Genomic DNA, 26,367 nt, shown 5'->3' with positions numbered 1-26,367 from the left:
TTCCGTGGGTACAGTTCTAAGCGCAGGGATTTATTTTTATTTTTAATTTTTATTTTTATGCAATTTATATCGCGCACATATTCAAGGCGCAGGGATTTATTTATGCCGTGCGAGATGGATTTTTTTACACAATACATCACGCATTCACATCGGCCAGCAGATCGCAGCCATTTCGGCGCATATCCTACTTTTCACGGCCTATTATTCCAAGTCACACGGGTATTTTGGTGGACATTTTTATCTATGCCTATACAATTTTGCCAGGAAAGACCCTTTTGTCAATCGTGGGATCTTTAACGTGCACACCCCAATGTAGTGTACACGAAGGGACCTCGGTTTTTCGTCTTCAATCAGAGCGTTCCCTTGTGACTGACATGTTACATTATTGCCTCTCCAAATTCTAGCTTTCCTTTTTCTTCAGCGTTCGACGGTTGTGTCACTCTCCAGCTGTCCATTTTTGGTGCAAAGATTCTTCAATTGAATATTCTGATATTTTAAGCAACAGTACCAACCGTAAGACTTCTCATGTCTTATAAGAGATGATTAACTATGAAGCAGAATAATGGAGTTATCTCACAAATATCAACAGTCCCGTAATACTTGAAAACGAAAACAATGTAAGCTGCCAAAGAAATGAAATTTCTTTCCAACCTCACATATTCAGACAGATCAATCAATCAATGAGTCTTATATCGCGCATATTCCGTGGGTACAGTTCTAGGCGCTCTGCAGTGATGCCGTGTGAGATGAAATTTTATACGGTCAGTAGATTGCAGCCATTTCGGCGCATATTTACCTTTCATGGCCTATTATTCCAAGTCACACGGGTATAGGTAGACAATTATTAACTGTGCCTAAGCAATTTTGCCAGGAAAGACCCTTTTGTCAATCGTGGGATCTTTAACGTGCACACCCAATGTAGTGTACACGGGGGGAGGTTCGGACACCGAAGAGAGTCTGCACACAAAGTTGACTCTGTGAAATAAATTTTCGCCGAACCTGGGATCGAACTCACGCTGACAGCGGCCAACTGAATACAAATCCAGCGCGCTACCGACTGAGCTATATCCCCGCCACAGTGATACAGTGAAAGACAGCAGCACTAACGTGATCATGGGTTGGGTTTTCTCTGTTCCTTGCAGCATGGGTTCAAGCACCTCCTCCTTGTAGCTCTGGGTCCAGGTACGGATTGGGAGTTCTGTGATTTCGATGGTGGTGTCATCAATGACGGCCACCTCTCCGCTGTTCACGTACTTGTTCTCACCAAGTTCCTCAATGACACCGCGGAAGTTCTTGTAAGCGGGCATCTGTGGGCACACAAGGCAAAAACAAAGGACAATTAACAAAGCGCATTTTATTATATTCCAAGAGTCTACTGCTCAATTTCATCCAAGCCTGAACCTATGAAACGGCTGAACAAGCTAATCCATATTGAGAGAATCATCAAGTGCTAAACGAATCCCAGATGAAACCTTGCGTCATGAAGATGAACTGTACTGTCAGATCCTGGGATGAGACCTCTTTACTTACTTTTATTCCGGGGTTACAAATACATACAAGATATTCTCTCACCCCTCCCATCTTACTCGTGAAAACAGCAAAAATTGTGACATACTGTATTTCAAAGAAATGTTCAGCCAATAATTATACGACCCTTACAGAGATGTCACTGTGTTTTAGCCTTGCACCAGTCTACTTCACCGTTTTTTGTGTGATTAAAAGCCTATCCATTAGCCTCTCCACATAAAGATTCCCCCAACCAAATCTCACCATGGGCAGAGGATCCAGGCCATCCAGCATTCGCCTGAGGTTGGCCACCACCTCTCGGATGTCGTAGTTGGGGATCTTGGTGCTCCAGCCCGTGCCGATGCCGTCAGCGCCGTTGATGAGAACCATGGGGAGGATGGGGCAATACCACTCGGGCTCGATCTTTTGGTTGTCGTCGTACAGGTGTCGCAACAAGGCGTCATCCTTGGCGTTGATGATGTGGCGAGCCAGGGGACTGCAACAAGCGAGTACAGCGTTTAAAGTCATGGCCGTGTTATGCACTTGCTAAATACATTTTTGTTAAAAGAAGAAAAAAGCTGTGTGATTTCAGGTTAAATCCTTCAAATCCAACAACACCTTCAGAATCAAGGTGAGTCCCTCTACTTTATCTGACATGGGTGCAACTGCTGGAAAATGAAAAAACTGAAAAGGCCGTGGTCCAGTCAGCCTTACTTTCAAATGCTAAAATCAGCACAGCAACCTATTTTGTATGCTTTTAACTCGATCCCTTTAGCATTTAAGCTCAAATCAAGTTGTCCGCTCCTGAATTGCTATTACTCGTCATGATGCACTACATACCATGGCAAAATACACACAAGCGCGACATGGACATACACCCATATTACAATGCAGCACACACATACCTGAGCATGGTGAAGATGTAACGGGGGCTGGCAGCGTCCTTGCCCCCGTGAAGCCTGGTGCCGAACTGACCCAGGGGCTGCAGCATGTTGAGGTTGTTGGAGCCTACAAAGGTCTGGGCCAGGTTGATGATGGTGCTCATCAAGGATTGCTGAACAAAACATTATGAAATTTATTTATTGACCTCAGTCAACGTTTTCACAGCTCAGGCAGCTGCCGGTGAAAGCCAAATTTTGTTTCTATGGAAATGATTTGGGGTTTTCAACTATGTAAACTTAAAAATGAAGGCCTTGACATTGGTGCTTGTCTGAGAACCAGTGGGCATTTTCAGAAGTAGCACCAACTGCAAACTTTTGTACAAATATTTTATTTTTGTAACTTCACCGTGTTTTGTTATGGACTTTCAATCTCTAGCCCCCGTAAGTACAACTTTCCTGTGTACATGATTTCTTCAGCTATGGCATAGTTTTTGCAGCAAAATGCAGATCACCACACAGAAAGTAATACTATATGACCCCATGCATTTAAAAAAAAAATCAGCTGCCAGAATACCCTTTCCTTCCAGCCTAACAACTTTCAAGCATCACCTCATCTAAGGTTTCCTTTTTTCCCTTTAATTTTACAACCCATCCAAAATCTATGCCAACTCACCTCACCATGGTGGCTGTGGGAAGAGCCAGCATTCTTACTTAAAAAGAAATACCACTTTGGAAAAAAAAAAGTCTGCCATAATAGCCACTTCAACTTACCTCACCGTGGTGGTAGGCAGACATTTCTGCCACAGAACCGGCCAGCTGAGCAACCTTGAGTTCCTTGGTGGTCAGGTTGCGCTTGATGCAGGTGAAGAGCACCTTGCGCTGACCAGGTTTGAGGCCGTCCATCAGAGAGGGGATGGAGCGCGTGTTGTCCATGTTGCTGAAGAGGATCAGCTCCCGGTTGATGAACTCGTTGTACGTGACGTGTCTGGTGTCTTTGGTGTACAGGTACAGCTGTCAAACAAGAAAAATGTGAATGCTTAGAGATGCAAGGGTGTACAAAAATAAAAAGACTATTTGACCACAAGGCTGTGCTCAGAAAGAACTAACATAAAGCATAAATGCATTTAAATAACAAGAAAAATAGAAGCTCAAACTCTGACCAAAGTCAGTAACAGTACTTACCATTAGCAGTCTAAAAGAAAATAACACACTACACGGCTATTTCTTCCACACAGTGAATGCATTCTATTTTGCACAAGTATGATCTCCTTTCCCAGGGTAAGTTTAATCTTCCTTCCAGGGCTGCAATCCAGAAATAAATGTCCAAATCTTAAATACATTCATTTTAACCTGCATTTGTCAAAAAAAGACCTCGGGTTTGTTTTTACCTCTGGCAGCCCCATCTCTGCGCGGCGCTTGCGCTCTTCCATGAAGTTGCTGAGCCACTCCTTTCGTTCCTCAATCTTCTTCTTGCTGAAGGCCAGGTTGATGGAAGCGTCATCCTCGGTGCCAGCATAGCGGAATGGAATGCGATGACGGTTCATGTCTGAGAAGTATTCTTTAGCCTCCTTCGATGTGGAGGTACCCAAACCTGCACAAGCAGTTGCCACAAGTTTGTTACTTCACTGCTCTTTTATCTCAAAATCCCACTTTTGCTAAATAGAGCAAACTATGCATATGCAATGTGATGTGATGTTATACCATATAGTCCTGTGCTGTTACCCTCATGGAAACTCGTGTTGCATTTTCTCTGGGGAAAGAGAGTTGCCATACAGTACAGCCCTACCCATTTTTTTGTATGTCTTTTTGCTGCATGTGTGTTTTCAAGTTTTCCAAACCATGAAATTTTTGCTATGAATATGGGATATTTATCATGTCCATGCATGCATACAGGGGTGATAGGACATCAAGGAGAGTCTGCACAAAATTGAATCTTGGAACTATATCCCTTGCCTAACCCAGGATTTGAACCCATGCCAATAGGGACGATTTGGTTACTAAGACACGTGTCTCTTTCCTTTGAGTACTGTTCAAAGCACCAAACGCTTCCTTTTAAGTTATCAAGCAGAAAAGTAAGTTTAAACTCCTCAACCCAGAAGTGTTAACCATAAGGTTAATAATAACCTGTACAAAACCTGAGATCCATCTGAAAAAATCTAGACAACTAAAACCAAGAATGCAACAACAAAAAAAGACCTTTGTAGTACTTGACTCTCCAAGTGTGCCAGTTTTCAGTGTTTGTCTTCCACTCTTCAAACTCAGGCAGACTGTAGAAAGCATGGTCCACTTTTCCCTTGAAAACCTGCACACACAAAGACACAAATATAAGCTTACTCACTACACACACAAATATAAGCTTACTCACCACACACACAAAGACACAAATATAAGCTTACTCACCACACACACAAAGACACAAATATAAGCTTACTACACACACAAAGACACAAATATAAGCTTACTCACTACACACACAAAGACAAATATAAGCTTACTCACCACACACACAAAGACACAAATATAAGCTTACTACACACACAAAGACACAAATATAAGCTTACTCACTACACACACAAAGACACAAATATAAGCTTACTCACTACACACACAAAGACACAAATATAAGCTTACTCACCACAGACACAAATATAAGCTTACTCACTACACACAAATATAAGCTTACTCACTACACACACAAAGACACAAATATAAGGTTACTCACTACACACACAAAGACACAAATATAAGGTTACTCACTACACACACAAAGACACAAATATAAGCTTACTCACTACACACACAAAGACACAAATATAAGGTTACTCACTACACACACAAAGACACAAATATAAGCTTACTCACTACACACACAAATATAAGGTTACTCACTACACACACAAATATAAGCTTACTCACCACACACAAAGACACACATATAAGCTTACTCACTACACACACAAAGACACAAATATAAGCTTACTCACCACAGACACAAATATAAGCTTACTCACTACACACACACATATAAGCTTACTCACTACACACACAAATATAAGCTTACTCACCACACACAAAGACACAAATATAAGCTTACTCACCACACACACAAAGACAAATATAAGCTTACTCACCACACACTCATGCACCGGGTGCATGTGCACACACATACTCAAACACACATACAGCATGCCCGCTCTTTACTCTATAGTGGGAATGTGGGACGTGAAAACTGCCTGAATTTTGTTTACCAAGCCACAGATACCATCATAGGTTCAGAACACCTCATTTTCAAATTGCCACAATTTCATCTTCAGACTTAGCAACATCCATCCCTTCACACTGAAATTCTAGGACTTTGGACATGTACAATCTGATGCATTTTTAAAATTTATTTACATGTTTCAGAAATGGTCAAATTGACAGTAAAGAGGGAGCCCTGGGTATTCCAGTCAAAGTGGCTTCCATCAGTGTACCTTCACAATGGGCGTGATGAACTCCTCCACAAAGTTGTGGCGCAGCAGGTTGGGCCAGAAGTGATGGACAAAGTTGACCAGCAGCCCCTTGATGTGGGAGCCGTCCTGATCCTGATCGGTCATGATCATCAGGCGGCCGTATCGCAGGCTGCGCAGCTTTTCTGCCGAGTCGTAGCTCTCCTTGAAGTGCAGTCCCAGGATCTTGATGATGTTGTTGATCTCGGCGTTGTCCATGATCTGTGTGGAAACCATTGGTTGGCATGAGAGAAAAATAGCCAAATGCCTTTCTGGTCAAACTAGTAACATCAAGTATGTTCAGAACAAAACAATGTTCAGGAAATAGTTATGCAGTGATTGCTCAGTTGAGGTCTGCAAAGGTTGCACACATGGGAGGAATCCATCAATGTACTTTGAAAACGCTGTTGTCTCTTATAACTGCTACTTACCAGTGTCTAAACCCTAATATCAAGTACTGGTAGATACTAAGCAAGACTAACTAATGTCGACCTAAAGTTTTTCCCCCCATTGTTTTTTTTTATAAAAAGTTAATGGTATTTGTAGTTTTCTTTCCTAAAGAAGGATTTCAGGGCCATCCCCTAAAAATATTTTAACTGTGATAGCACACCTCAGCCTCATCTTTTCATGCATTCATTTACAGTTCCAAATGAAACGAGCCAACCCACCTGTTTGTGCGTGGCGTCGCGGACGTTGAGCAGCTTGCCCCTGAGGGGGAAGACACCATAGTTGTCCCTGCCCACGACTCCCAACCCTGCCACAGCCAGCGCCTTGGCTGAGTCTCCCTCAGTAAGAATGAGGGTGCACTTTTCAGAGTTCTTGGTGCCAGCATCGTTGGCATCATCCAGCTTCGGGATACCCTTCAGCTTGGAATGTTTGGAAGCGTGGCACTTTTTGTTCAGCTGGGCCTGGGCCTTGAACTTCATCCAGCTCAGTACGCTCTCCACAATGCCGCTTTTGGTCACCTGTTGGTGTGAGATAATGTGTTAAACCGCCAACATGTGAAAACAGATCATGTTTCAACACTGAACATAGTAAACAGGTATTTCCCTATTGGTTGATTATATGCCCTTTGACATGAGTAAAATGGTCAACAAAAGCTTCACCGATTAACTACCCCAGTGACTTTCTGATTATCAGTAATGTTTCCATAGAGCACACTTCCCCTTATCACTTTCTACCCCACCTATGTTGACCAAGTTTTTTTTTATAGCCGAGACCAGCTGTGCTGCAGCCGGTCACTCAGAATTGTAGTAACTGTGTAGAAAATGTGAATCAACACGATGGAATGCAGGCGTTAGATCGACGTTACAGGAAGTGACTGTGTGTACGGATATATGGGTCATTCTCAGAAATGGTGGTACAAAGTGTTACATACAAAGTAAAAAATAAAGTGTCAAGAAATACAAAATAATTGTTTTTACTATGAAGTCTATTGTTTGCTATACATAATAATGCAAAAATTAGACAAAAAGAGTAATTGGTTGCTGAATAAGAGACGTTTTAAAGTGTTGTATTTACGTGATGAATGTTGTAACATGGAAACCAAATTCCAACTTTAAACCACCTAAGCCTTCAATCCTTTGTGCATTTTTTATCAGTTCTGCAGTATTTTTGTGTTCTACCCAACACATTCTAGTTATGAAAGGTAAGGACTTCAACTAATATTGGTAAAAAAATGACATTTGGAACTGACTAAGGTGAATGTCGTAACACAGAAACGAAATGCTTGAACCACTTTCAGTTCCTGTGCGACAGACATGAATCTGCACTGTTTGGCCTTTCTTGCCGGCAAAACCCGTCTGACCCAAAATAACTACACAAAACACAATTCGTCAGAGTTTGCTGTATTTGTTGAAAGTTCCTGTTGCGTTCAGATTACCCATTTTAAGTACTTGTTGAATGTCGTAACATCGACGATCAGAAGATACGAGAACTTCTTGGCTACTTTGTTGCCGCTAAACTTCGCGCGTTGAGAAACTGTTGCACTCGATATCTTTCCGACGCTACATTGTCGCCAACCGCGGTGTGTAAGTTTGTGACAAAGCTTTGCAGGCTCGACAATTTAGTAAAAACCATCTTCAGTCGTGACGTAGGTCAGGAAACGACGCCATGAGTTTCAGCAAATGATATGATTCTGGTGTTTTCTGTGAATATTTGGCTGTGATTCAAAGGACTATTTTCTTGTTCGAACTTCCTGCGCGCCAAAGAGCTAAAAATAGCCGTGATGTGGCAAAGCCATGGAGCACATTGCTGTCCGATGTTCGGGCGTCGAGTCTGGAAACGATGCGTTACGACATTCAACATTTTTTGTTCGAAGCCCCTAACTTCAAATTCAGCGTGAGTTTTTGCAAAGATGTGTTGCTACGTCCAATACTGAAGTCCTGACTGTTGATTGCAGTAATTTGTTGGTGTTTGCATGTTTGCATTTAGCCATGAGACTGAACATATTGTTGATCACGAAAGTCGTGTAACGCTTCGGCGATCCGGAAACGGTCGAACTTCGCAATTGAAAAGCACACATAAACAACACCAACGTATAAAAACCATTTTTATTGACATACAACAATGCTTTAATGTCTCAGGAATAGATTCAGATGAAAAAAGTCGTGGTAGAAATAATTTTCATTTACTTTTTCATGATTTCAAATGTGTCACCCCTCTCACTCTCACTGTACCACCATTTCTGAGAATGACCCATATCCGTACCAGGTCAGATAGACATATGAGTGGGTACGGATATATCTGTACCCGGGAGAGTTATCTAAGCACTGAGAAATATTTTTCAGAACATGACACACACTAACCCACACTGCATAAACTCCTACCTGGGTGACAAACTTGTCACTGAGCTGGCACTTGGAACCAAAGGACTTGGCCTGCTTGGTCATGTTCTCCTTGGTTTGAGAGTCAAAGGTGGGGTTCTCAATTAGGCAGTTCACAAACACCCACAGGTGATTTCGCACCTGCACACATCCAAACAGTCTAGTTGCAAAAAACATGCCGCAAAATGTAGCACAACTGACGTAAGTAAGGTAAGGTAATGTCATCTAATCCTGTCAGGTTGCCCTCATGGAAATGTGGGTTGCTTTGTCCCTGGGGAAAGCCAGCTGCCACACAGTACGGTGCTACACATTTGTTTTCTTTTATCTGCAGCAGCATACAAGTGTGTTTTCATCAAATTCATGGTTTTCAAGCAAGTCTTAAAACTAGAAACATTTCGCAGTAATCTCCATCAAGCAAATGAAAACACCACTTTCAAAAGAATGACAGAATCAGTTCTCACCTGAAAGGGCATGATCTTGATGCCTTCTTTGTTCTTCTTCTTGATGATCTCAATGAGTTTGGCGACGCACTGGTCAGCCACATAGTCCACATGTCGTCCACCCTGCAAAGACACAGCTAGTGTAAAGAAGCTGTAGACATTCAAAGTAACACATAGCCTACATACGTAGTATAACACCAGAAGAAACTGGTGCATGTGAGGAATGTAAATTTGAGTTTTATTCTGAAGCCACCATAGCAAAAGGATGGTGGTAGTATCCAGATTTAGCTCCGTGTGAACTTCGCAATTACACTGATTGAATTCAAAATGTTCACTATTCTTTCAACATGTAACATTATTTTTACGGGGCTATAGCCGGATTATGCAAGAAAGTCAGTACTCTCCCCCCGTTCAGATCTTTATTTTTCTTCTGGTAGGCTGGTCAATGGAACGTGTATCAAATCGCTGTAATTTTGGCATAGCCATATACACCCACGCTTCACAGTCACCAATCAAAACGGTATAGCCACTTTGACAGATCAACCTGTGATCCCGGCAGCTCCTCAAACAAAATATACTGAGGGATTTTCTTCTTTAACCACTGGCCCAGGAGTCTCCATATGATCCACCAATTCTAAGCTGGTTGTGTTTTTCCACGTTCTGCATTCTCCCACTGTTGCCTCACCTTGGTGGTGGCTATGCTGTTGACGAAGCTGACTTGCTGGAATCCGCGGTCGCTGAGGGTGATGCCCACTTCCCAGCGGGGGTTGACCTGTTCGTACACCACCTTGACAGGCTGGCCTGCCTCGTCCGTCTTGTCCTTCAGGTACAGGTCCATGTAGTCACGGAAGTTCTTCACCTGGAACGCAGTACAACTTTCTTTAAATCAGGGATCACACAAACAGAAAAGTTCCTGTTTTTAGAAATCTGAAAATTACTAGAAATAAACTTGGCAGACCTTCCAGATGATTTGTGTTTTGTCTTACAGACAATTTCTTTCGCACAAAAGAGAAACTTGCCTGTAAGTGATGTACCTCTGACATGCACGTAAAATGCAGCTACAGTAGCAAACACACATAACTGTTGAATGTAGACTCACGTGCAGTCTCTTGCCGTTGAGGTAGACCTTGACACCACGGGTGGAAGCGGCCACATCATAGGCTCTGCGGGTGAAGAGAGCCGTGGTATCTTTGTCCAGCTGGGTCATGCCAAACTTGCCCAGATCGGGCCAATAAGTGACAGCAGTGAAATCATGCTCCTTGGCTTCCGCAATGGTGGGTTCCTTGGTCTTGGACATGTTGTCAGACCACGTCTGCAAAATCAGAAGTCAAAACTACAGAACCTACTATACCATAAAGAGGCAAAAATCACAAAGAAAACACACTGAAACAATGTGCACTTTTCTTCGTTCATGGTCTGAAACTCCCACGTTCATTCATGATTTTGCACGATCCCGCAACCTTTCACATAGGAAGCCGATATCTTATCCACTAAGCCACTTTTCTTCAATTCCAGATCATTAGAGATCATTCCGATTTCAAGACAAGCAAATGAAAATGTTACCATATCCACACAACTCATGATGCAACAACGTACCTGTTTGAAACATTTCTTGTACTCCTTGCAGGAAGTCTCCACAACAAACTTGGTGCTGAAAATGTTGCAGAGCTTTGCACCATAGCCATTGCGACCACCTGAAATGCAATGGGAATATCATCTTTCAGTACTCATCATCACCTCTCACTGAAATAGGCAAACATTGTTTCTGTGTGGTGCCTAAAACATTTTCTCTTTATTGAATGAAAGAATGTTGGCATGAAAGTGTCTTGTTTTAGAATCAGACACTCACTCTAGACCTGATGTACTTGTAACATTTACTACATGCAATTAATGGCAAGCCATCACAGTTCACAGGTGATTTTCTGTGTGCTAAAAACAACCCTCACCAAATAAAATAATCAGCTGAACTATGTGTACAGAGGTACCTGTGAGGGGAGGCACCTTGGATGACAGAACACATCCAAGGAAAGGACAACTGGGATTTTTGGTTTCTATACACAATTACATGCTCACAATAAAATATACCTGTCACGAAAGTTCACCTGCATATTAGGGACACTTTTAGCCAGTCCCCAGGGTGTCCTTTCACCACTAGAATGACTACATAACATGATTGTTGTACTGACCTGTAGTTTTCTTTTCACTGTCATCGTAGTTACTGGAGGTGAGAAGATGGCCAAAGATCATGGAAGGCACATACATCTTCTCTGTCTTGTGCTCCACCACAGGAATTCCTTTCCCGTTGTTCCAGATCCTGATCTTGCCGCTTTCCCTGCACAAGCAATGGCAGTTAAACTTGAAGAGATGTTAAGACAAGTATCAGTCAATGTTTGTTTTCTTCTGCCTCTCCCGCCAAACAGTAGAGACGAGATAGTTAAATGTTCACCAGATTTCCTGTCACTTTTTAACTGAAAGAGGTGACTGCACTACAATTTGAAAACCGCGCAGGACTAGAAGTATGCTGAAACAGGAGTTATGTCGTAGGAATAGGCATGGGAATAAGATGACAGTAGCAAATGCTACAAATATACTCTTATTTGGGAAACTCAATACCCACGTCTATCCTACCTACAGCATCCCCATTCCTGGTCCCACCCAACTGAAAGAGAAGGTAACAAATGTTTGAGAAACTGATATTCTGGGTGGCCGAGTGGTAACGCACTTGTGCTCGGAAGCGAGTTCGACCCTGGGTCAGGGCGTTAGCAATTTTCTCCCCCCTTTCCTAACCTAGGTGGTGGTTTCAAGTGCTAGTCTTTCGGATGAGACGAAAAACCGAGGTCCCTTCGTGTACACTACATTGGGGTGTGCACGTTAAAGATCCCACGATTGACAAAAGGATCTTTCCTGGCAAAATTGTACAGGCATAGATAAAAATGTCCACCAAAATACCCGTGTGACTTGGAATAATAGGCCGTGAAAAGTAGGATATGCGCCGAAATGGCTGCGATCTGCTGGCCGATGTGAATGCGTGATGTATTGTGTAAATAAATTCCATCTCACACGGCATAAATAAATTGCATAAAAAAATATTTAAAAAAAAATAAATCCCTGCGCTTAGAACTGTACCCACGGAATACGCGCGATATAAGCCTCATATTGATTGATTGATTGATTTGAATACTGTACATGAACTGGACAGTGACAGGAAGTTCAAAAGTTCTGACACATGGAAAATACTTACGGGTCAATGTCAATCTTGATCATGTCCATTGTCTGGTCTCTAACCTTGTTGTCGGCAGCATTGACTGAAAGCAGAAGGAAACATGACGTAAGTTCACACAGAGGAAAAACAAGAAGGGCAAAGCCCATACGACTCACATGCTTTACACATTTTTCCTACCAAAATACATGTGACCTTGACCAGGTCATCCAAGGTCATGCAACACAAAGCTGTTAATTCAAGACATAGGAAGTACAATGGTGCTTATTGGCTCTTTCTACCATGAGATATGGTCACTTTTAGTGGTTCACTACCTAGCTTATTTTGGTCACATTTCATAAGGGTCAAAGTGACCTTGACCTTGATCATATGTGACCGAATGTGTCTCATGATGAAAGCATAACATGTGCCCCACATAATTTTTAAGTTTGAAACAGTTATCTTCCATAGTTCAGGGTCAAGGTCACTTCAAAATATGTATACAATCCAACTTTGAAGAGCTCCTGTGACCTTGACCTTGAAGCAAGGTAAACCAAACTGGTATCAAAAGATGGGGCTTACTTTGCCCTATATATCATATATAGGTGAGGTATTGAATCTCAAAAACTTCAGAGAAAATGGGAAAAATATGAAAAATAGCTGTTTTTTAGGCAACATTTATGGCCCCTGCGACCTTGACCTTGAAGCAAGGTCAAGATGCTATGTATGTTTTTGGGGGCCTTGTCATCATACACCATCTTGCCAAATTTGGTACTGATAGACTGAATAGTGTCCAAGAAATATCCAACGTTAAAGTTTTCCGGACGGACGGACGGACGACTCGGGTGAGTACATAGACTCACTTTTGCTTCGCATGTGAGTCAAAAACAACAGCAAACAAGATTTGTGAGGCAAAACAGTGCTGGTGGCATCATACCGACAAGCTTTTGGCTGTTCATACCACAAAATCAAAAAACAAGAAAGGTAGGTTGTTGGAACGTTTGTAATGGACAAAACAATACATTCACAGATATTTCGACCCAACGGTCTTTTAAGTGAACAGACAAACAAATATTCACACAAAACTTATCTTGATAGAATCAGTTTACGTCCACTGGTCAGGAAGCCGAGCGAATGAATCATAACACATAAGGCCAAAAAAAAAAAATTGTCTGTTTCTGGTCACCCGACCGACCCTAAATTTCGGCGCCGACCCTAAACTTTTTTTTTCCAAACTCAAAATTTTATTTTTTTATTTTTTGGTGGTAAAGGACAGGGTGAGAAAATGAACAACAAAAACGTGTGAAAACGAAAGTCCGCTGACGATTTGTAAATGTGTTGAGTGTCTTGTCTCAATGTATAGTGAATCCATTCTCTTTGTGCGATTTTAAAAGTTAGTTTTATTGGTCTACATTTAGGGTAAAAAAAAAAAAAAAAAAAAAAAAAAAAAAAAAAAAAAAATCCCGACCTACCGACCCTATTTTTTTTAGCCATGTTACCAGAAACAGACAATTTTTTTTTGTGTGCCTAACACAGTTAACCACTGCCGCTCCATTCCTCTTAGAGTCAGTCTTCAATATCGTTCTCAGCATGCCGGGAACTTGATAATTACATTACAAAAGGATGGCACTGTTTGTGACTACGCAATTAACGATCAGCTTTGTCAGAACATACCCCTGCCAAGAAACCATGATTGCCCATGCCACATAAAGTCTCAAGAGTACACTACTAAAAGTTTGGAATTTTAAGTGTAGCAAATGGTGTTTAAGTGTACCATTGTCTTTAATTTAACCACACATCTGCAGTTACGCTACAGTACAGCCCCCTTTTTAGTTTTAAGACCCACCCCCCTCATAAAAAACAACCCAAGAGAAAAAGGAGGGAGTCTTCAAAATATAATGGGGAGAAATTTACAGAGCTTATGAAAAGAAAATATTAAAAATCAAGCTATCAATAAAGGGGGGGGGGGGGGGGGGGGGACAATGGTGCATACCTGTTAGTGTACCTGTTTGAGCTAGCTATTTTTGGTTTGGCAAGACAGCTTAGCAATTTCTGGTACAGCATAGCATGCTACAATGAAAGCGTAACACTCAGCTTGCAGCTCTGAGAAACCTACATTACACACAAAGCCAGGACTCACCAATAATTTCATCAAAAATTTTGTAGAGTCCAGGCACAAAGGATATCTCTCTAAAGTCCATCTTGCTGCTCTCCTCATCCATCACCCACATTTGCTGTGAAAAGAATAGGCATTTCCGCATAAACAAGAATATTGAATCAAGGCTGGTCTGACCTTTTCTTACAATCTGTCCTTAACAGACCCAAAAACTGAGTGAGATTGAGAACTAAACCTGATATGTCAATGTTACTGTAAACACATTACAATTTTAAATTGATTACTGCCAGGTCAGCTGGCAGAAGTTCACTGCAAACAAAAAATGAAGTAGCGAAGAGCTGGCTACAACTTACATCTTCAGCAAAATGCAATAAAAAACAATGTTAACCCATACTACAGCAGTATTATTTGATTTTAAAACACTTTGAGATACATGAATAGCCAAAAGGAAACAGACTGAAAATAAAACCTCAGCTTTGATGAAATTGAACGGCAGTCTTGTTTACCTGAGTGACATGTTCCACACTGCCAATGTATGTGTCAGGTCTTAGCAGAATGTGCTCCAGCTGTGTTTTTTTCTGATAAATGCGCTCCACAGACATGCGCTTGTCTGCAGCTTTTGAACTTTTGGGCTTGGCATCCCCGCCGTCCATTTCAAAGGCAGCTAAATCTCGTGGCATCTGCGGAGCCGCTGCTGCTTTCTTCGATTTCTTGGCAGCAGGCGCCACTCCATCTGCCTTTTCTTGCATGTTGTCAAACAGGGTCTGGAAAAAATGGATCCAATTTTAATTAAACTTTTCTCCAAGTTTGAAGACATCAAAGACATTCATGCAGAGTATACCACATGATCAGTCAGATCGAGTAATTTGCAAAAGACCTTTTCGATATATCTGAGCAGCTCTAGCAAAATATCCGCTTTGAAAGTCGCAAGAACTTTTAACATTGGCCATTGCAGCTCTCGCCAACTGATAGATAGCAAATACACATGCCTTACTGTGCTTTGAAGTTTGCGAGAGCTGGAATACTGACACAGTTAGAAGATTATGATTTCATTACATGTTATTTTATTTCATTAACTCTGTCTTTGTTGTTTAATCTTTTTCAGACACTGGTTTGAACTTTGCTTTCATTGCTTGACAGAATAAAAAATTGGAAAAGCAAATAGTGTTTGACGCTTATCTATGAAAGCAAAGTTCAAACCAGCGTCTGAAAAAGATTAAACAACAAAGACAGAGTTAATTAAATGAAATAACATGTAATGAAATCATAATCTTCTAACAGTGACAGGGCCTATTGCAACATACATGTGTTTAACGTTTTGATGCATGTTTCAAAACTTTCATTATCATGTAAAAGTTAATCATTCTGCATTATTTAACTTCAAGAACAGTGTCCCAAATAAAACTCTGTCAACTGACTCAACAGTCCGCCACTTGGTTATGTGCCTTGAACATTTTGCTTACACGGTTATCAGGCTGAATTGAATTCATTTTCAAAGCCAAAATTATCGCTCAACATGAACTCCCTTTAGTTTTAACAGTAACAATATCAACTTACTAACAGTCTCATTAACAGTAACACACTTGCACATTTCTCTAGTATTAGTATCACTCAGCCTCTGTAAAGTGTAATGGTAGTAAGTAATACCTTGCAACAGCTTCCTTAAATTTGAGACTGTTCAGTGCTCTTGGATTTTACCAATCATGATGATTTCAAGCATTAATTTCATGCAATAACTTATTTACGTAATTAACATTGTAGGCAAAAGCTATACGCACTTTGAGTGTATACAGGATCGATGGGTCTGTATACACTCCGACAATGAAAAGCTCTGTTACAAATCTGTAGCCAATGAAATGCCCCCTAACAAGTCGTTAGGAAGTAGCCAATAGACCTTTTCGGTATCTGAGCAGCTCTCGCGAGACACGCTCTTTGTTATGCTTTGAACATCGCGAGAACTTCGAACTTTGGCTTGTGCAGCTCACACGAGATCGCTGTACCGCATGCTTTGCTATGCTCTGAAGTTTGCGAGAGATCGCGAGAGCTTGGAATACCGATAGAGTCTATGAAAAATAAATCTGACGTATGGACTTCCGCTATCTCTTTTTCGGAGTGTCGGCAAATAATGTACATTCACATAGAAATTAGAATACACCTGTTTCTAGGTCGTTACACACTCCAAGTGTGTTCCAAACTCCAACAATAAACTGACGTGAAGCATCAGTTTCGTGTGTGTGTGTTTGTTTTTGTCTGTGTTTGTTCCCAGCATACTTTGATACCATGAATCGAAAGTGAAGCGTTCATTTGCAAAATGGTGTCGTGACGCTCCCGAGTTTTAATACGGTTCAGTGTCTGGTCTTTTAAGGACACCTGGAGAATGTAATCTACGTTACAGCAAAGGCCGTGCAGCATCAGATTGTTTTTAGTTTCTTTGTACTCTTATAAAAATATAATCAACTGCTCTGCGTTCCTATTGCAAAGTGGTGTCGAATGGCAAATTCGCTTCGGGACCGGAAGTTAACGCCGGAGTGTATACAAGATCCTGACCCCTGTATACACTCCGAGTGCGTATAGCCAGTGCGAACATTGTATTAACAAAGCAGGTTTTGAGTTCTCTCTGTCTCTCTTATTTTCTGTGCAACTGCAAGATGTGTCTCTATCATCTATGACATTCCACCACTTTTTAGTTTTAAATAACAGAGGCTGTTGCTTCGATTAAAAAAAAAATCCCAACACGGATGCTTCTGAAGTTGGAAATTGCTAAATTATTTGTGCAAAAGGACCATGAACTATGTCCACCGGCTCTTGATTTGAAAACGACTGACGGACTGTACTTGTAAGTTTTCGATCTGTACCACTTTACCAGTGACAAAAGCAAAGCTTTCCGAGTTTTCTAGATCATGCACGTACAAAACCCATAAGGCAAACAAATACCTTTAACGGTCCTTCTGCCATCTTCGCAATCTGACTGATTAGCGTCTGACTCTGACGCTCGCCAGATAAATTAACTTTTGGTCGAAACAGTTTGAATCTCAACGTTGAAGTTCGTTCCTCTTTCTGAAGGTTTCTCTTCAAATTCAGCCAATAACCTCTCAATGATGCGATCATGTGACTTGTAAAGGGGTCATGACCCGAAAATAGCCTGTATGCACAACAAAGCGCAAAAAAAGATCTACTATCCACACTTACCACCCATTTCAGGGAGTTCGGATCCGAATTTGCCATTGCAAAGGACAGAAGGAATCTTGACACCTGAAATCAAAGAACAAAAAATGAGATGCTCCACGGTTCACAAAGAAATCGGACACACCGTCGGCTCTTTCTGTCATGGTTTTTCATTCATTCATTTGTAACGAACCGGTTCGTTAAATTCTTGTGTAGCTGCGCGATGACACCTACTACATTACCTAGAATAAAACTGTAGACTTGTAGGAATCCCTAGATGAAACAATTTGCCGACAGATTGCACTGAATTGACGTAGATCACTCGAAAGCCTGAAAATATCAGTGGATTTCAATGAGGGGCGCCATGATTTTTCTTGCGTTCAAAGGCTGGCTGTCATTGGTGTTCAGCCACGGAGGGATCCAATGAAAACGTTCTTTTCAACCAGAAACACACGTATGTCTTCCTCCTCATCGCGAGAGTCCGATGTGTTTGATGTTTGGAACCTTGATGTTTTGGGACTAGAGCATGAGATTGTAAACGCACCTTGTCACCGATTTCACAATGGCTGGTTCGGCCTTGAAACGTTTGATGGCAGAGTATAAACGTATGATTTTTGCTATTTGTTGGGGTAAAAATCTCGTTTATGATTGTTTTTGCATCGGGTGGCAAGTGTAAACAAAAGTTTCACGCATTCAAGGATTCATTGCAACTTACTTACAGTTACACAGCTAGAAACAAAAAAAACTTTGTGCACACTTTTATAAAAAAATATTCATTTATTATTCATTCTTTATCAGCTTTGGTTTTGGTTTACAAAAAGTTATTTTTAAGCAGTGCCGTGCACATTATGAATCAAATCTGAATTGAGATGCAAATGCGAAGTCACCATTCTAATTCTATTAAATGCACCCCTGGCCTGAGCTTTTTGGTTCTTTGCCTGAATAGTTAAGACACATATAATATATACATATACTGTACATATTGACTGACTGTGAGAACAAAATCAGTTGCACATGGTTAACAGTACCTCCAATCACTGGCTTACAGAGACAGTTTAGAAAATCTCTTTTAAGAAATGAATTAAGCACACACCCCCCCCCCCCCCCCCTCCTGTCTTGTGGCTGTTCATGCAGAATTCTACACACACGTGTTAAATAATATTGCAATCACTTAGCGAGGCCCATATTTGTTTTTAGTGGGTATCAAATTATCTGATTATGCTGAACAAAAGGAAAAGAAGACCATTACATTTACAACTGTAATGGGACAAAATTAATTTTTAATGTACTCCGGGATGTATCGGGCTGTCTTAACCAGTTCCTCAATCTTGTTTCTGTACAGCTATCTGTTTAGTGACTGTTCAGTGTTCTGCAGCGTGATATTATACAAAATGGTTTGCCATGGTTGGAGCTGTTTGAACAAATAATACAGCAAGATGTGCACTACCATCCAGTTGTTTTGGCCACCGGTGCAGGGTGAGGAGGGGAGGTTCAAGCTTCATTTTAGTAGCCGGTCTGTTTTGCTCCAAAGACAAAAAGTCGCAGCAGGGCAACCAAGTCTTGTTCTTCTCTCCTGAGGTCATCTTTTTGTCTTTTTTCAATCAGGGTTTTGCTAAGATTTTGATGATCAAAGCACTCCATATTTTTGTCATCAAGTTTCAAAAAAAAAAGTTTGGTGTGTGTGTGTTTGTGTGTGTGTGTGTGTGTGAAAGTCACTGGACTCGATCACTGTCTTTCTTTTCCTCTTGTCCTAGAACTGACACTTAATCCGCCTGAGGGTATCATAGCTGGGCCAATCAACGAGGACAACTTCTTTGAATGGGAGGCACTGATAATGTGAGTAATAAATAGAAAATATTTTATTGAATATAATTCACCTTTCCGTAGCGACCACCTGTCTTTTACAACCACTTTTGGTCGGCCCTGTGGGTGGTCGTTATCGCCAGGTTTGTACATTTAACTATTGTCCCATGGATTTCAATGGAGATAAAGCCTGATGTTCAGATTTTGTAGGAGACTTTCATTATGAAACAATCATTTTGTTTCTGCATTCATATTATGAAAATCATAGTTTTGGTAAAAGACTTTACCTTGTAAAAAAGTGTAATCGATGGATCCACTCAGATTCAAGCTTATGACAACATTTCCAGCAGATGTTTCTGGATATTTATAGCCATAGGTAAAGAAATGTGCACCTTAAGATCAATTCAGTGCAGTTCCTTGATCAGGAGTGTTGTTTGGGGATACACAGGTTGAACTTGAAGCAGAAGCAACCATCTTTCATTTCTGAGAAAATGATGAGTTTTGCAGTAAATTGTATGAACAAATTCTGAAAATATCTCTGGGTTATTCTCCAGAGCTGTGTACCAGTGGAAACCATGTTACGAAGTTGATATTTCTTTACTTAACTGTGTCACAAGTGTTAGTGTTAGGAATGAACAGGGTATGAATGAGCCGAGAAAGAATACGTTTGTGACGAGAGATTCGGGATGCATGTGGATTCCTTTATAGTCGTGGTTGAAGGGTTTGCAAATGACGTGTGTGTGAGCTGTGTATGAATCAGTACAGGATAGGACAGCAACCGGTGTGGATGTGCAGTAGGGTATGTGGTAGAATACTTAGGTTAGGCTAACACTTATATATATATATTCTTATTTTGCCTTCTTTCCTTTCGTTAGTTATTTCTGTCGGTAGGCTTTTCTTTTTTAGGTTAGGTTTAGGTAGGTTTGTTTTCTATCTTTAATTTTTAAATAAAATCTTGTTAACGTTTATTCTTTCTCGTTTGTTATTTTTCATTCTTCGTTTGTTTTGTTTCGTTGTTTGTGTCTCACACTGTTCGCCGCGCACCTCACTTCTTCTTCGGGATTGTGACATTTTAACAATAAAAACTGATTTTGTGAATAAGAACTGGTTACATATATATATATATCCTTGGCCTGCAGATAAAGAATTAGAAATACTTCCACATTTTGTTTGTCTACTTTCAGTAAATTACAAGGGTTTTAAAGTATGTCAACTTTGTAACGTGGAAACCAAAGGTTGTGATATGGATTTGAACTCTAACAATTATAAATAAAAAAGAAAACAATAATATATACTATGTTTTTTGTTGCATGTCTGTATCATTATCTAACTGGAGTATTACTGGAAAAAAATAAAGAGAATACATTTTGTTGCCAATGCTATTTAAAGGTCTACATTTTTATACAGAAATCGACATTCAACCATTAACATGCATTGTGCTTTTAGTTATGCGCTATAGAAATCTCCTTAATAAATAATCAATCAATCAATCAATCAATATGAGGCTTATATCGCGCGTATTCCGTGGGTACAGTCTAAGCGCAGGGATTTATTTTTTTATTTTTATTTTTTATTTTTATTTTATGCAGTTTATATCGCGCACATATTCAAGGCGCAGGGATTTATTTATGCCGTGTGAGATGGAATTTTTTTACACAATACATCACGCATTCACATCGGCCAGCAGATCGCAGCCATTTCGGCGCATATCCTACTTTTCACGGCCTATTATTCCAAGTCACACGGGTATTTTGGTGGACATTTTTATCTGTGCCTATACAATTTTGCCAGGAAAGACCCTTTTGTCAATCGTGGGATCTTTAACGTGCACACCCCAATGTAGTGTACACGAAGGGACCTCGGTTTTTCGTCTCAACCGAAAGACTAGCACTTGAACCCACCACCTCGGTTTGGAAAGGGGGAAGAAAATTGCTAACGCCCTGACCCAGGGTCGAACTTGCAACCTCTCGCTTCCGAGCGCAAGTGCGTTACCACTCGGCCACCCGAGTCTATTACCTACAAATATCAACTGAGTCTATTACCTACAAATATCAACAATACACCCCCCTTCGATAAGGAAGGACGAAGCCAGGGCATCCGTTTGAAAATTCATTATAGTATTTCAGCGTAGTAGGATATCCTTATTTGGAAAATGCCGAAGGCAAAACTCCTCTCGAATACTGTGGATTTCGTTGGTTAAAAAAAAATCGTGGACAGCGCTCCAATACCCAGTGTCAAACTGTTGCTGTGATTGTGTGGGTGTGGCTGTCAGCAAAGTGACATGAATTTGATTGATTGATATTTATAGGCAAAGCACATGGTCTCTGCACATGGAAAACGGAACATTGGAAGTGTTACTCACACTTCCCAAAATTAAAAACTTGTTTACATATTTTTTTTCTATAACTTTTTCCCCCATGGTTCATTCATCATCTGACATAACTTTTTAGCAAAATCTAACCATAAGATTATTGAAAAAAAGCAAAAATGTAGACGACCACCTTAAATATATGTTACTAGAATGAATACCCGCTTCGCCGGGTAGCCGGCTTCGCCGGGATGAAATACTTAGAGCCATACGCCGGCTTTGCCGGGTCCGAACAATGGACCCGCCAAGCTTAGGTCCCTCCCAGATTCGTGGAATGGGAACAGCACGAAAATGATTCAGTGGCCATAATGCCATTCCTGACCATATCGAGTCCCATCCTTGTCGACGAATGTAACCGTATTAATCACCTTTGGAGGCGAACTCCACTCAAACAGGACTGAGCAAGTTATGGCTTCTCAAAGGAAGGCCAGTACATAAAATTACACAAAAGCCGCCAGACCACATCACAAACAGAACTGAAGAATGCACAGGTGTTGCTCATATAGAGACACACACACACACACACACACACACAAAAACACAGAGAAGCCGTATCTATAGAGAGATAGATGACAGTGTATTTTTCGCGTGGCTATAAATTGATTCGACCTTTGCACTTTTACAGTGAGGATAATTTACGGGTCCAATTTACGTTCTGTACACTGCGTTGACCTTCTAAAAATAGTAAGAGTAACAGAACGCCGGGAATATCCGAAGACGCTCCACTCACTATGAGTGCACCATACGAAGGAAGGGAGGTAAACGCTGAAAACCTGGAGAATATGAGAAGATAAGGAAGAGTTACTTATAATGGTGAAATGAACACAAAAACAAAAATCTGTTCAGCGCTGCGCGCTGAGAGCACGTGTTGAAATATCTCATCGATGATATTGTGTCCGGGGTGTAGCTGAATACGGTGTCCAAATTTGAAAAAGATCCACCGAGAACTTTGGCGTTGTGATGTGGTGTAGCGGCTATGGTGTGTCGGTATGGGGGCCCGGGTAGCTGAGGTGGAACCAAAATAGCTGAGGTGGAACCAAAATCGGTTCAGCGCTGCGCGCTGAGAGCACGTGTTGAAATATCTCATCGATGAGGTTGTGTCCGGGGTCTCTCTGAATAAGCCCACCAAATTTGAAGCAGATCCATCGAGAACTTTGGGCGTGCATGGCGAATACACAAATACACAAACACACAGATACACAAACACACAGACAGACACAAGTCGTATATATATATAGATGATAATTTAAAGGACTGAAAATGCATGTCACACAATGCATGGTACACAGCTGTGGAGAATAACACCTCTGTCATAGTTTTATCTCTGAAATAGGTTTTCATGGGCCATGAAAGAAATACCAGTGGGGCACACTGTTGGCGCTACAGTGAATAATAAGCTCCGATCTGCATGTTTTTCGAATTAAAAGACCGTTGATACAGAGTCTGCTTGATATTATGCCTTTTTCTTTGAAAAAAAATGCAGACTGATGATCATTATTCTTTGTACAGTAGTGCCAAAAACATGTATTCACTGGTAATTCCCACTGAGCTATAAATATATATTTGTATAGCTGAGTTTGCCTCACTTTCAAGAAATACAACTCTTTTACAGGCTGTAAGTGTAAAACCCCTGAAAGAGTTATTTTCAAACATTGTTTATTATTAATGCTATTGTAACCTTATCAACAGGGGACCCAAAGACACACTGTTTGATGGTGGTGTTTTTCCTGCCAGGCTCACATTTCCATCAGACTACCCTCTCAGTCCGCCTAAGATGAGGTTCACCTGTGAATTGTTCCATCCAAACAGTAAGGGTTTGTTAGCTTTGTTTGTTTATACTTTTTCTTATTGATTTTGTAAAACCATTTTTTTTATTTTAGTGGTGATGTCAATCTGCATGCATTATTTTTCTGCTGTTAGTTTGGATTATTATGTCTTCATTCGTATCATATTGACCTTTCCCTCAGCTGGTTCAACTTTCACCGCATCACGTTTTGGATTGGATTACAGTGTATGTGGGTTGTGTACGACCCTTACTTTCTAAAGAAAGATTCGAAGTAAAAAGTACGGGTCGTACATGACCCACACCATCTGAATTAAGATTAGCTTTTTATGGCCTCTCTAAATAAATAAAATGAGACACTTCACCATCCGACTCCTCGCCATCCGAATAAGGATTAACAGCGTAACATGACATCTGTAATTCCATATGGGTCATCCATGACCCACATCATGCAGACTGTGTGGTTCAAATTACGTAAGGGTTTATTTGTTTGTTTACAAAGATAATCCTTAAAAAGTTGGGCTATGAAAAGGTTGTACATGTATGGCATTTGAGGATTACATGAAATCTCAAGCAAAATGCAAATAGTTTTAGAGATACAGACGATACTGCAAGGCTCTGGGTTGTCCACGACCCAGGAAGCAAGGTGAAGGTTAAAACTGGGAGATATTGATTAGTAAAGTTAATTCAGTTCTGTTTTATTTCAAAGAATACTTTGCAAGGGGGGAGGAGGGGGGTTGACACACCAAAACATGGATGAAAAGTTAAGTTTTATGCTTGGTTGAGGTCAAAATACACAACGAGATCATAGTAGAATATACCGTTGCATGAGATATTGAAATTACTAGCTGTCATTCAGCCATTTAATAGTTGCTTGACCTGGTTTCAGTTTATCCCGATGGAAGAGTGTGCATCTCAATCCTTCATGCCCCGGGCGATGACCCCATGGGCTACGAAACGAGTGCTGAGAGATGGAGTCCTGTGCAGAGTGTGGAGAAAATTCTTCTTTCTGTTGTCAGCATGTTAGCAGGTAGGTATTGTTTACTGACAGAGCATGTCAGATATACATGATCTGATCTGACACAGTTATGAGGAAACCACCTTTGCCGGCTAAATTTTAAACCTTGAGATATGAAGGAGAGTGGGTTGTTCAGTATTCATTTTTATAAACAATGTGTCAGCGGTTTACATTTTCAAAAGCCCTGCATTCAAAGTAATGAGACAGAGAGCATGTCTTTTGTTACAGAAAGTTTGTGGATAAGAAATAGAAAGGTGCACTAAGAATTGTGTGAAAGGCTGCTGCTTGCCAGGGCCGAGGGACAGACAGTGTAATGGAACATTCCAGAACCTACTGAAAAGTGAAGACTGTTTTTGTTAAATCTGAAGATGTGACAGAGTTTCTTCCCTTTAAATAAACCATGCAGCTCAGTGTTTTTGCTGTTGAGAGCTTGTGTTCAAAGTTTATGCAAAATAAGTTGATAGTTTGTTATTGCTCTTTATTGTTTTTGTTGTTATCTGATGTCTTCATTTTGTTACAGAGCCAAATGATGAGAGTGCAGCCAATGTGGATGCAGCAAAGAAATGGAGGGAAGACCGAAAACAATTTGAAGAAATTGCAAAAGCCACAGTGAGAAAGTCTTTGGGACTTTAAGCTTGATACTGTATCAGATATCTGTGAATTTTGGATGAGTGTTTCTCTTGTTCTGTTTGAAACACAAACTGAACAGACTAAAGAGTTTGTGAATGAGTGGATTTCTGTGGATTGTGAGAGAGACAACTGAACGAATAATATTTTTGAAGTATGCATTAACAATTTTACAGTTGTTAGAATTGTCTTGTAATTTTTACTTCATCCTCTTAAGGTAAAATATCTTTCTGTCAAAAGGTTCATGTGATATTATTGTAATTAGAATGAATACTGTAGCAGTACCTTGGAATGTTATTTTGACTTTCAGCACACCATTTATCTAAAACTTTTGTTAATGTTTATTTAATTTTCCTTTTGTTGCTCTTTTCACTGCAGTTATAGGAATACTTTTACTAAATCAATCTTAATGCATCTACTGTTATCCTCATCATGTTGAATCCATGACTGAGTCCTGGTTCTTTTTGGTTTGTTTAGGATGGCTATAATGTGTTTTGGTTCACAGAAGACCTGCATTTTGTGCTATGTATAACTATTTGTACATATATAGCTGCACTTAACTTAAACATATGGCTGCATTAAAAGATTTGAAGACAATGTTATGCACTTATCTGCATTGAAGATGCTTAGACAGAGACTTGTTTCTTATTTGTGGTTTTTTTCCTGTCAATTTTCTGTTTTGTAGAGGCTTTTGACTGTTTGAAATTGTTACTCAGCACTGCCAGAATTTGTCACCTCAGAAATATTAAAAAAACGTCTGTGCAGCATTCATATTATAGTCTACTGCGCATCTAAAACCATGCTTGAATGAGTGGCAGTACTTATCTTATTTCCCCCACAAACATTTCTTGTATGGAATTATGTGGCTTAATGACTCCATGTCTGACAAGTAAGTCTCATAAGGCATTTATCCCAAGATAGTACCAAACAACTTATTTTTTTGTTTTGGACAACATGTACTACTAAATAACATGTAATGTTTTGGCCATACATTGCTTTTGAAAATGTTAAAGGCCCACTCAGCCTCGTGTATAATTTGCCTCACAGTCTCAGATCTGGTCGACCTTTTACATGGAATAAGACCATCTCTCCACTTCAGGGGCGGACGAGGGGGGGGGGGGGTTTCTGGGGTTTCCGGAACCCCCCCC

General features: G+C 40.6%; 2 protein-coding genes across 4 annotated transcripts in view; one reads left to right on the top strand and one right to left on the bottom strand.

Moving 5' to 3' along the window:
* LOC138960297 (DNA topoisomerase 2-alpha-like) overlaps window positions 1-17,999 on the bottom strand; it is a 33,811-nt gene extending 15,812 nt beyond the window's left edge. For 2 of the 3 annotated variants that reach the window (XM_070332137.1, XM_070332139.1), the window contains exons 1-18: window positions 17,390-17,522; window positions 14,962-15,219; window positions 14,480-14,573; window positions 12,382-12,445; window positions 11,327-11,472; window positions 10,737-10,834; window positions 10,240-10,452; window positions 9,826-9,999; window positions 9,162-9,263; window positions 8,704-8,841; window positions 6,544-6,840; window positions 5,861-6,097; window positions 4,584-4,689; window positions 3,776-3,978; window positions 3,159-3,398; window positions 2,412-2,560; window positions 1,771-2,002; window positions 1,108-1,307 (exon numbers count right to left, since the gene is read on the bottom strand). In XM_070332137.1, the coding sequence (XP_070188238.1) occupies window positions 1,108-1,307; window positions 1,771-2,002; window positions 2,412-2,560; window positions 3,159-3,398; window positions 3,776-3,978; window positions 4,584-4,689; window positions 5,861-6,097; window positions 6,544-6,840; window positions 8,704-8,841; window positions 9,162-9,263; window positions 9,826-9,999; window positions 10,240-10,452; window positions 10,737-10,834; window positions 11,327-11,472; window positions 12,382-12,445; window positions 14,480-14,573; window positions 14,962-15,219; window positions 17,390-17,410 (2,972 nt within the window). In that variant the 5' untranslated portion in view covers window positions 17,411-17,522. Of the gene's footprint in view, window positions 1-1,107; window positions 1,308-1,770; window positions 2,003-2,411; window positions 2,561-3,158; window positions 3,399-3,775; window positions 3,979-4,583; window positions 4,690-5,860; window positions 6,098-6,543; window positions 6,841-8,703; window positions 8,842-9,161; window positions 9,264-9,825; window positions 10,000-10,239; window positions 10,453-10,736; window positions 10,835-11,326; window positions 11,473-12,381; window positions 12,446-14,479; window positions 14,574-14,961; window positions 15,220-17,389; window positions 17,523-17,644; window positions 17,708-17,862 lie in introns of those variants that run through there. The other variant, XM_070332138.1, reaches the window with a different exon arrangement.
* Window positions 18,000-18,066: 67 nt separating this feature from the next.
* LOC138960299 (ubiquitin-conjugating enzyme E2 G2) lies at window positions 18,067-25,821 on the top strand. The gene is made up of 5 exons (XM_070332142.1): window positions 18,067-18,225; window positions 19,375-19,456; window positions 23,481-23,599; window positions 24,464-24,604; window positions 25,113-25,821. Exons 1-5 carry the CDS (start codon window positions 18,183-18,185, stop codon window positions 25,223-25,225), a joined length of 498 nt encoding a protein of 165 aa, XP_070188243.1. The 5' UTR covers window positions 18,067-18,182; the 3' UTR covers window positions 25,226-25,821.
* Window positions 25,822-26,367: the final 546 nt, after the last annotated feature.

This window comes from Littorina saxatilis, linkage group LG2, assembly GCF_037325665.1.
Source record: "Littorina saxatilis isolate snail1 linkage group LG2, US_GU_Lsax_2.0, whole genome shotgun sequence".
In the NCBI taxonomy this organism is placed as follows: Eukaryota; Metazoa; Mollusca; class Gastropoda; order Littorinimorpha; family Littorinidae; genus Littorina; species Littorina saxatilis.
Note: the sequence above shows the minus strand (reverse complement) of the source record. Positions and strands in the feature narration are given on the sequence as shown.

What these genes read in the sequence shown, in the direction of transcription:
- LOC138960299 (XM_070332142.1), top strand. Translation starts at nt 18,183, where the DNA reads ATGGCTGGTTCGGCCTTGAAACGTTTGATGGCAGAGTATAAAC. An exon ending in TTTGATGGCAGAGTATAAAC is followed by an intron (nt 18,226 to 19,374) that starts GTATGATTTTTG and finishes CTCTTGTCCTAG; the next exon opens with AACTGACACTTAATCCGCCT. An exon ending in GAATGGGAGGCACTGATAAT is followed by an intron (nt 19,457 to 23,480) that starts GTGAGTAATAAA and finishes CCTTATCAACAG; the next exon opens with GGGACCCAAAGACACACTGT.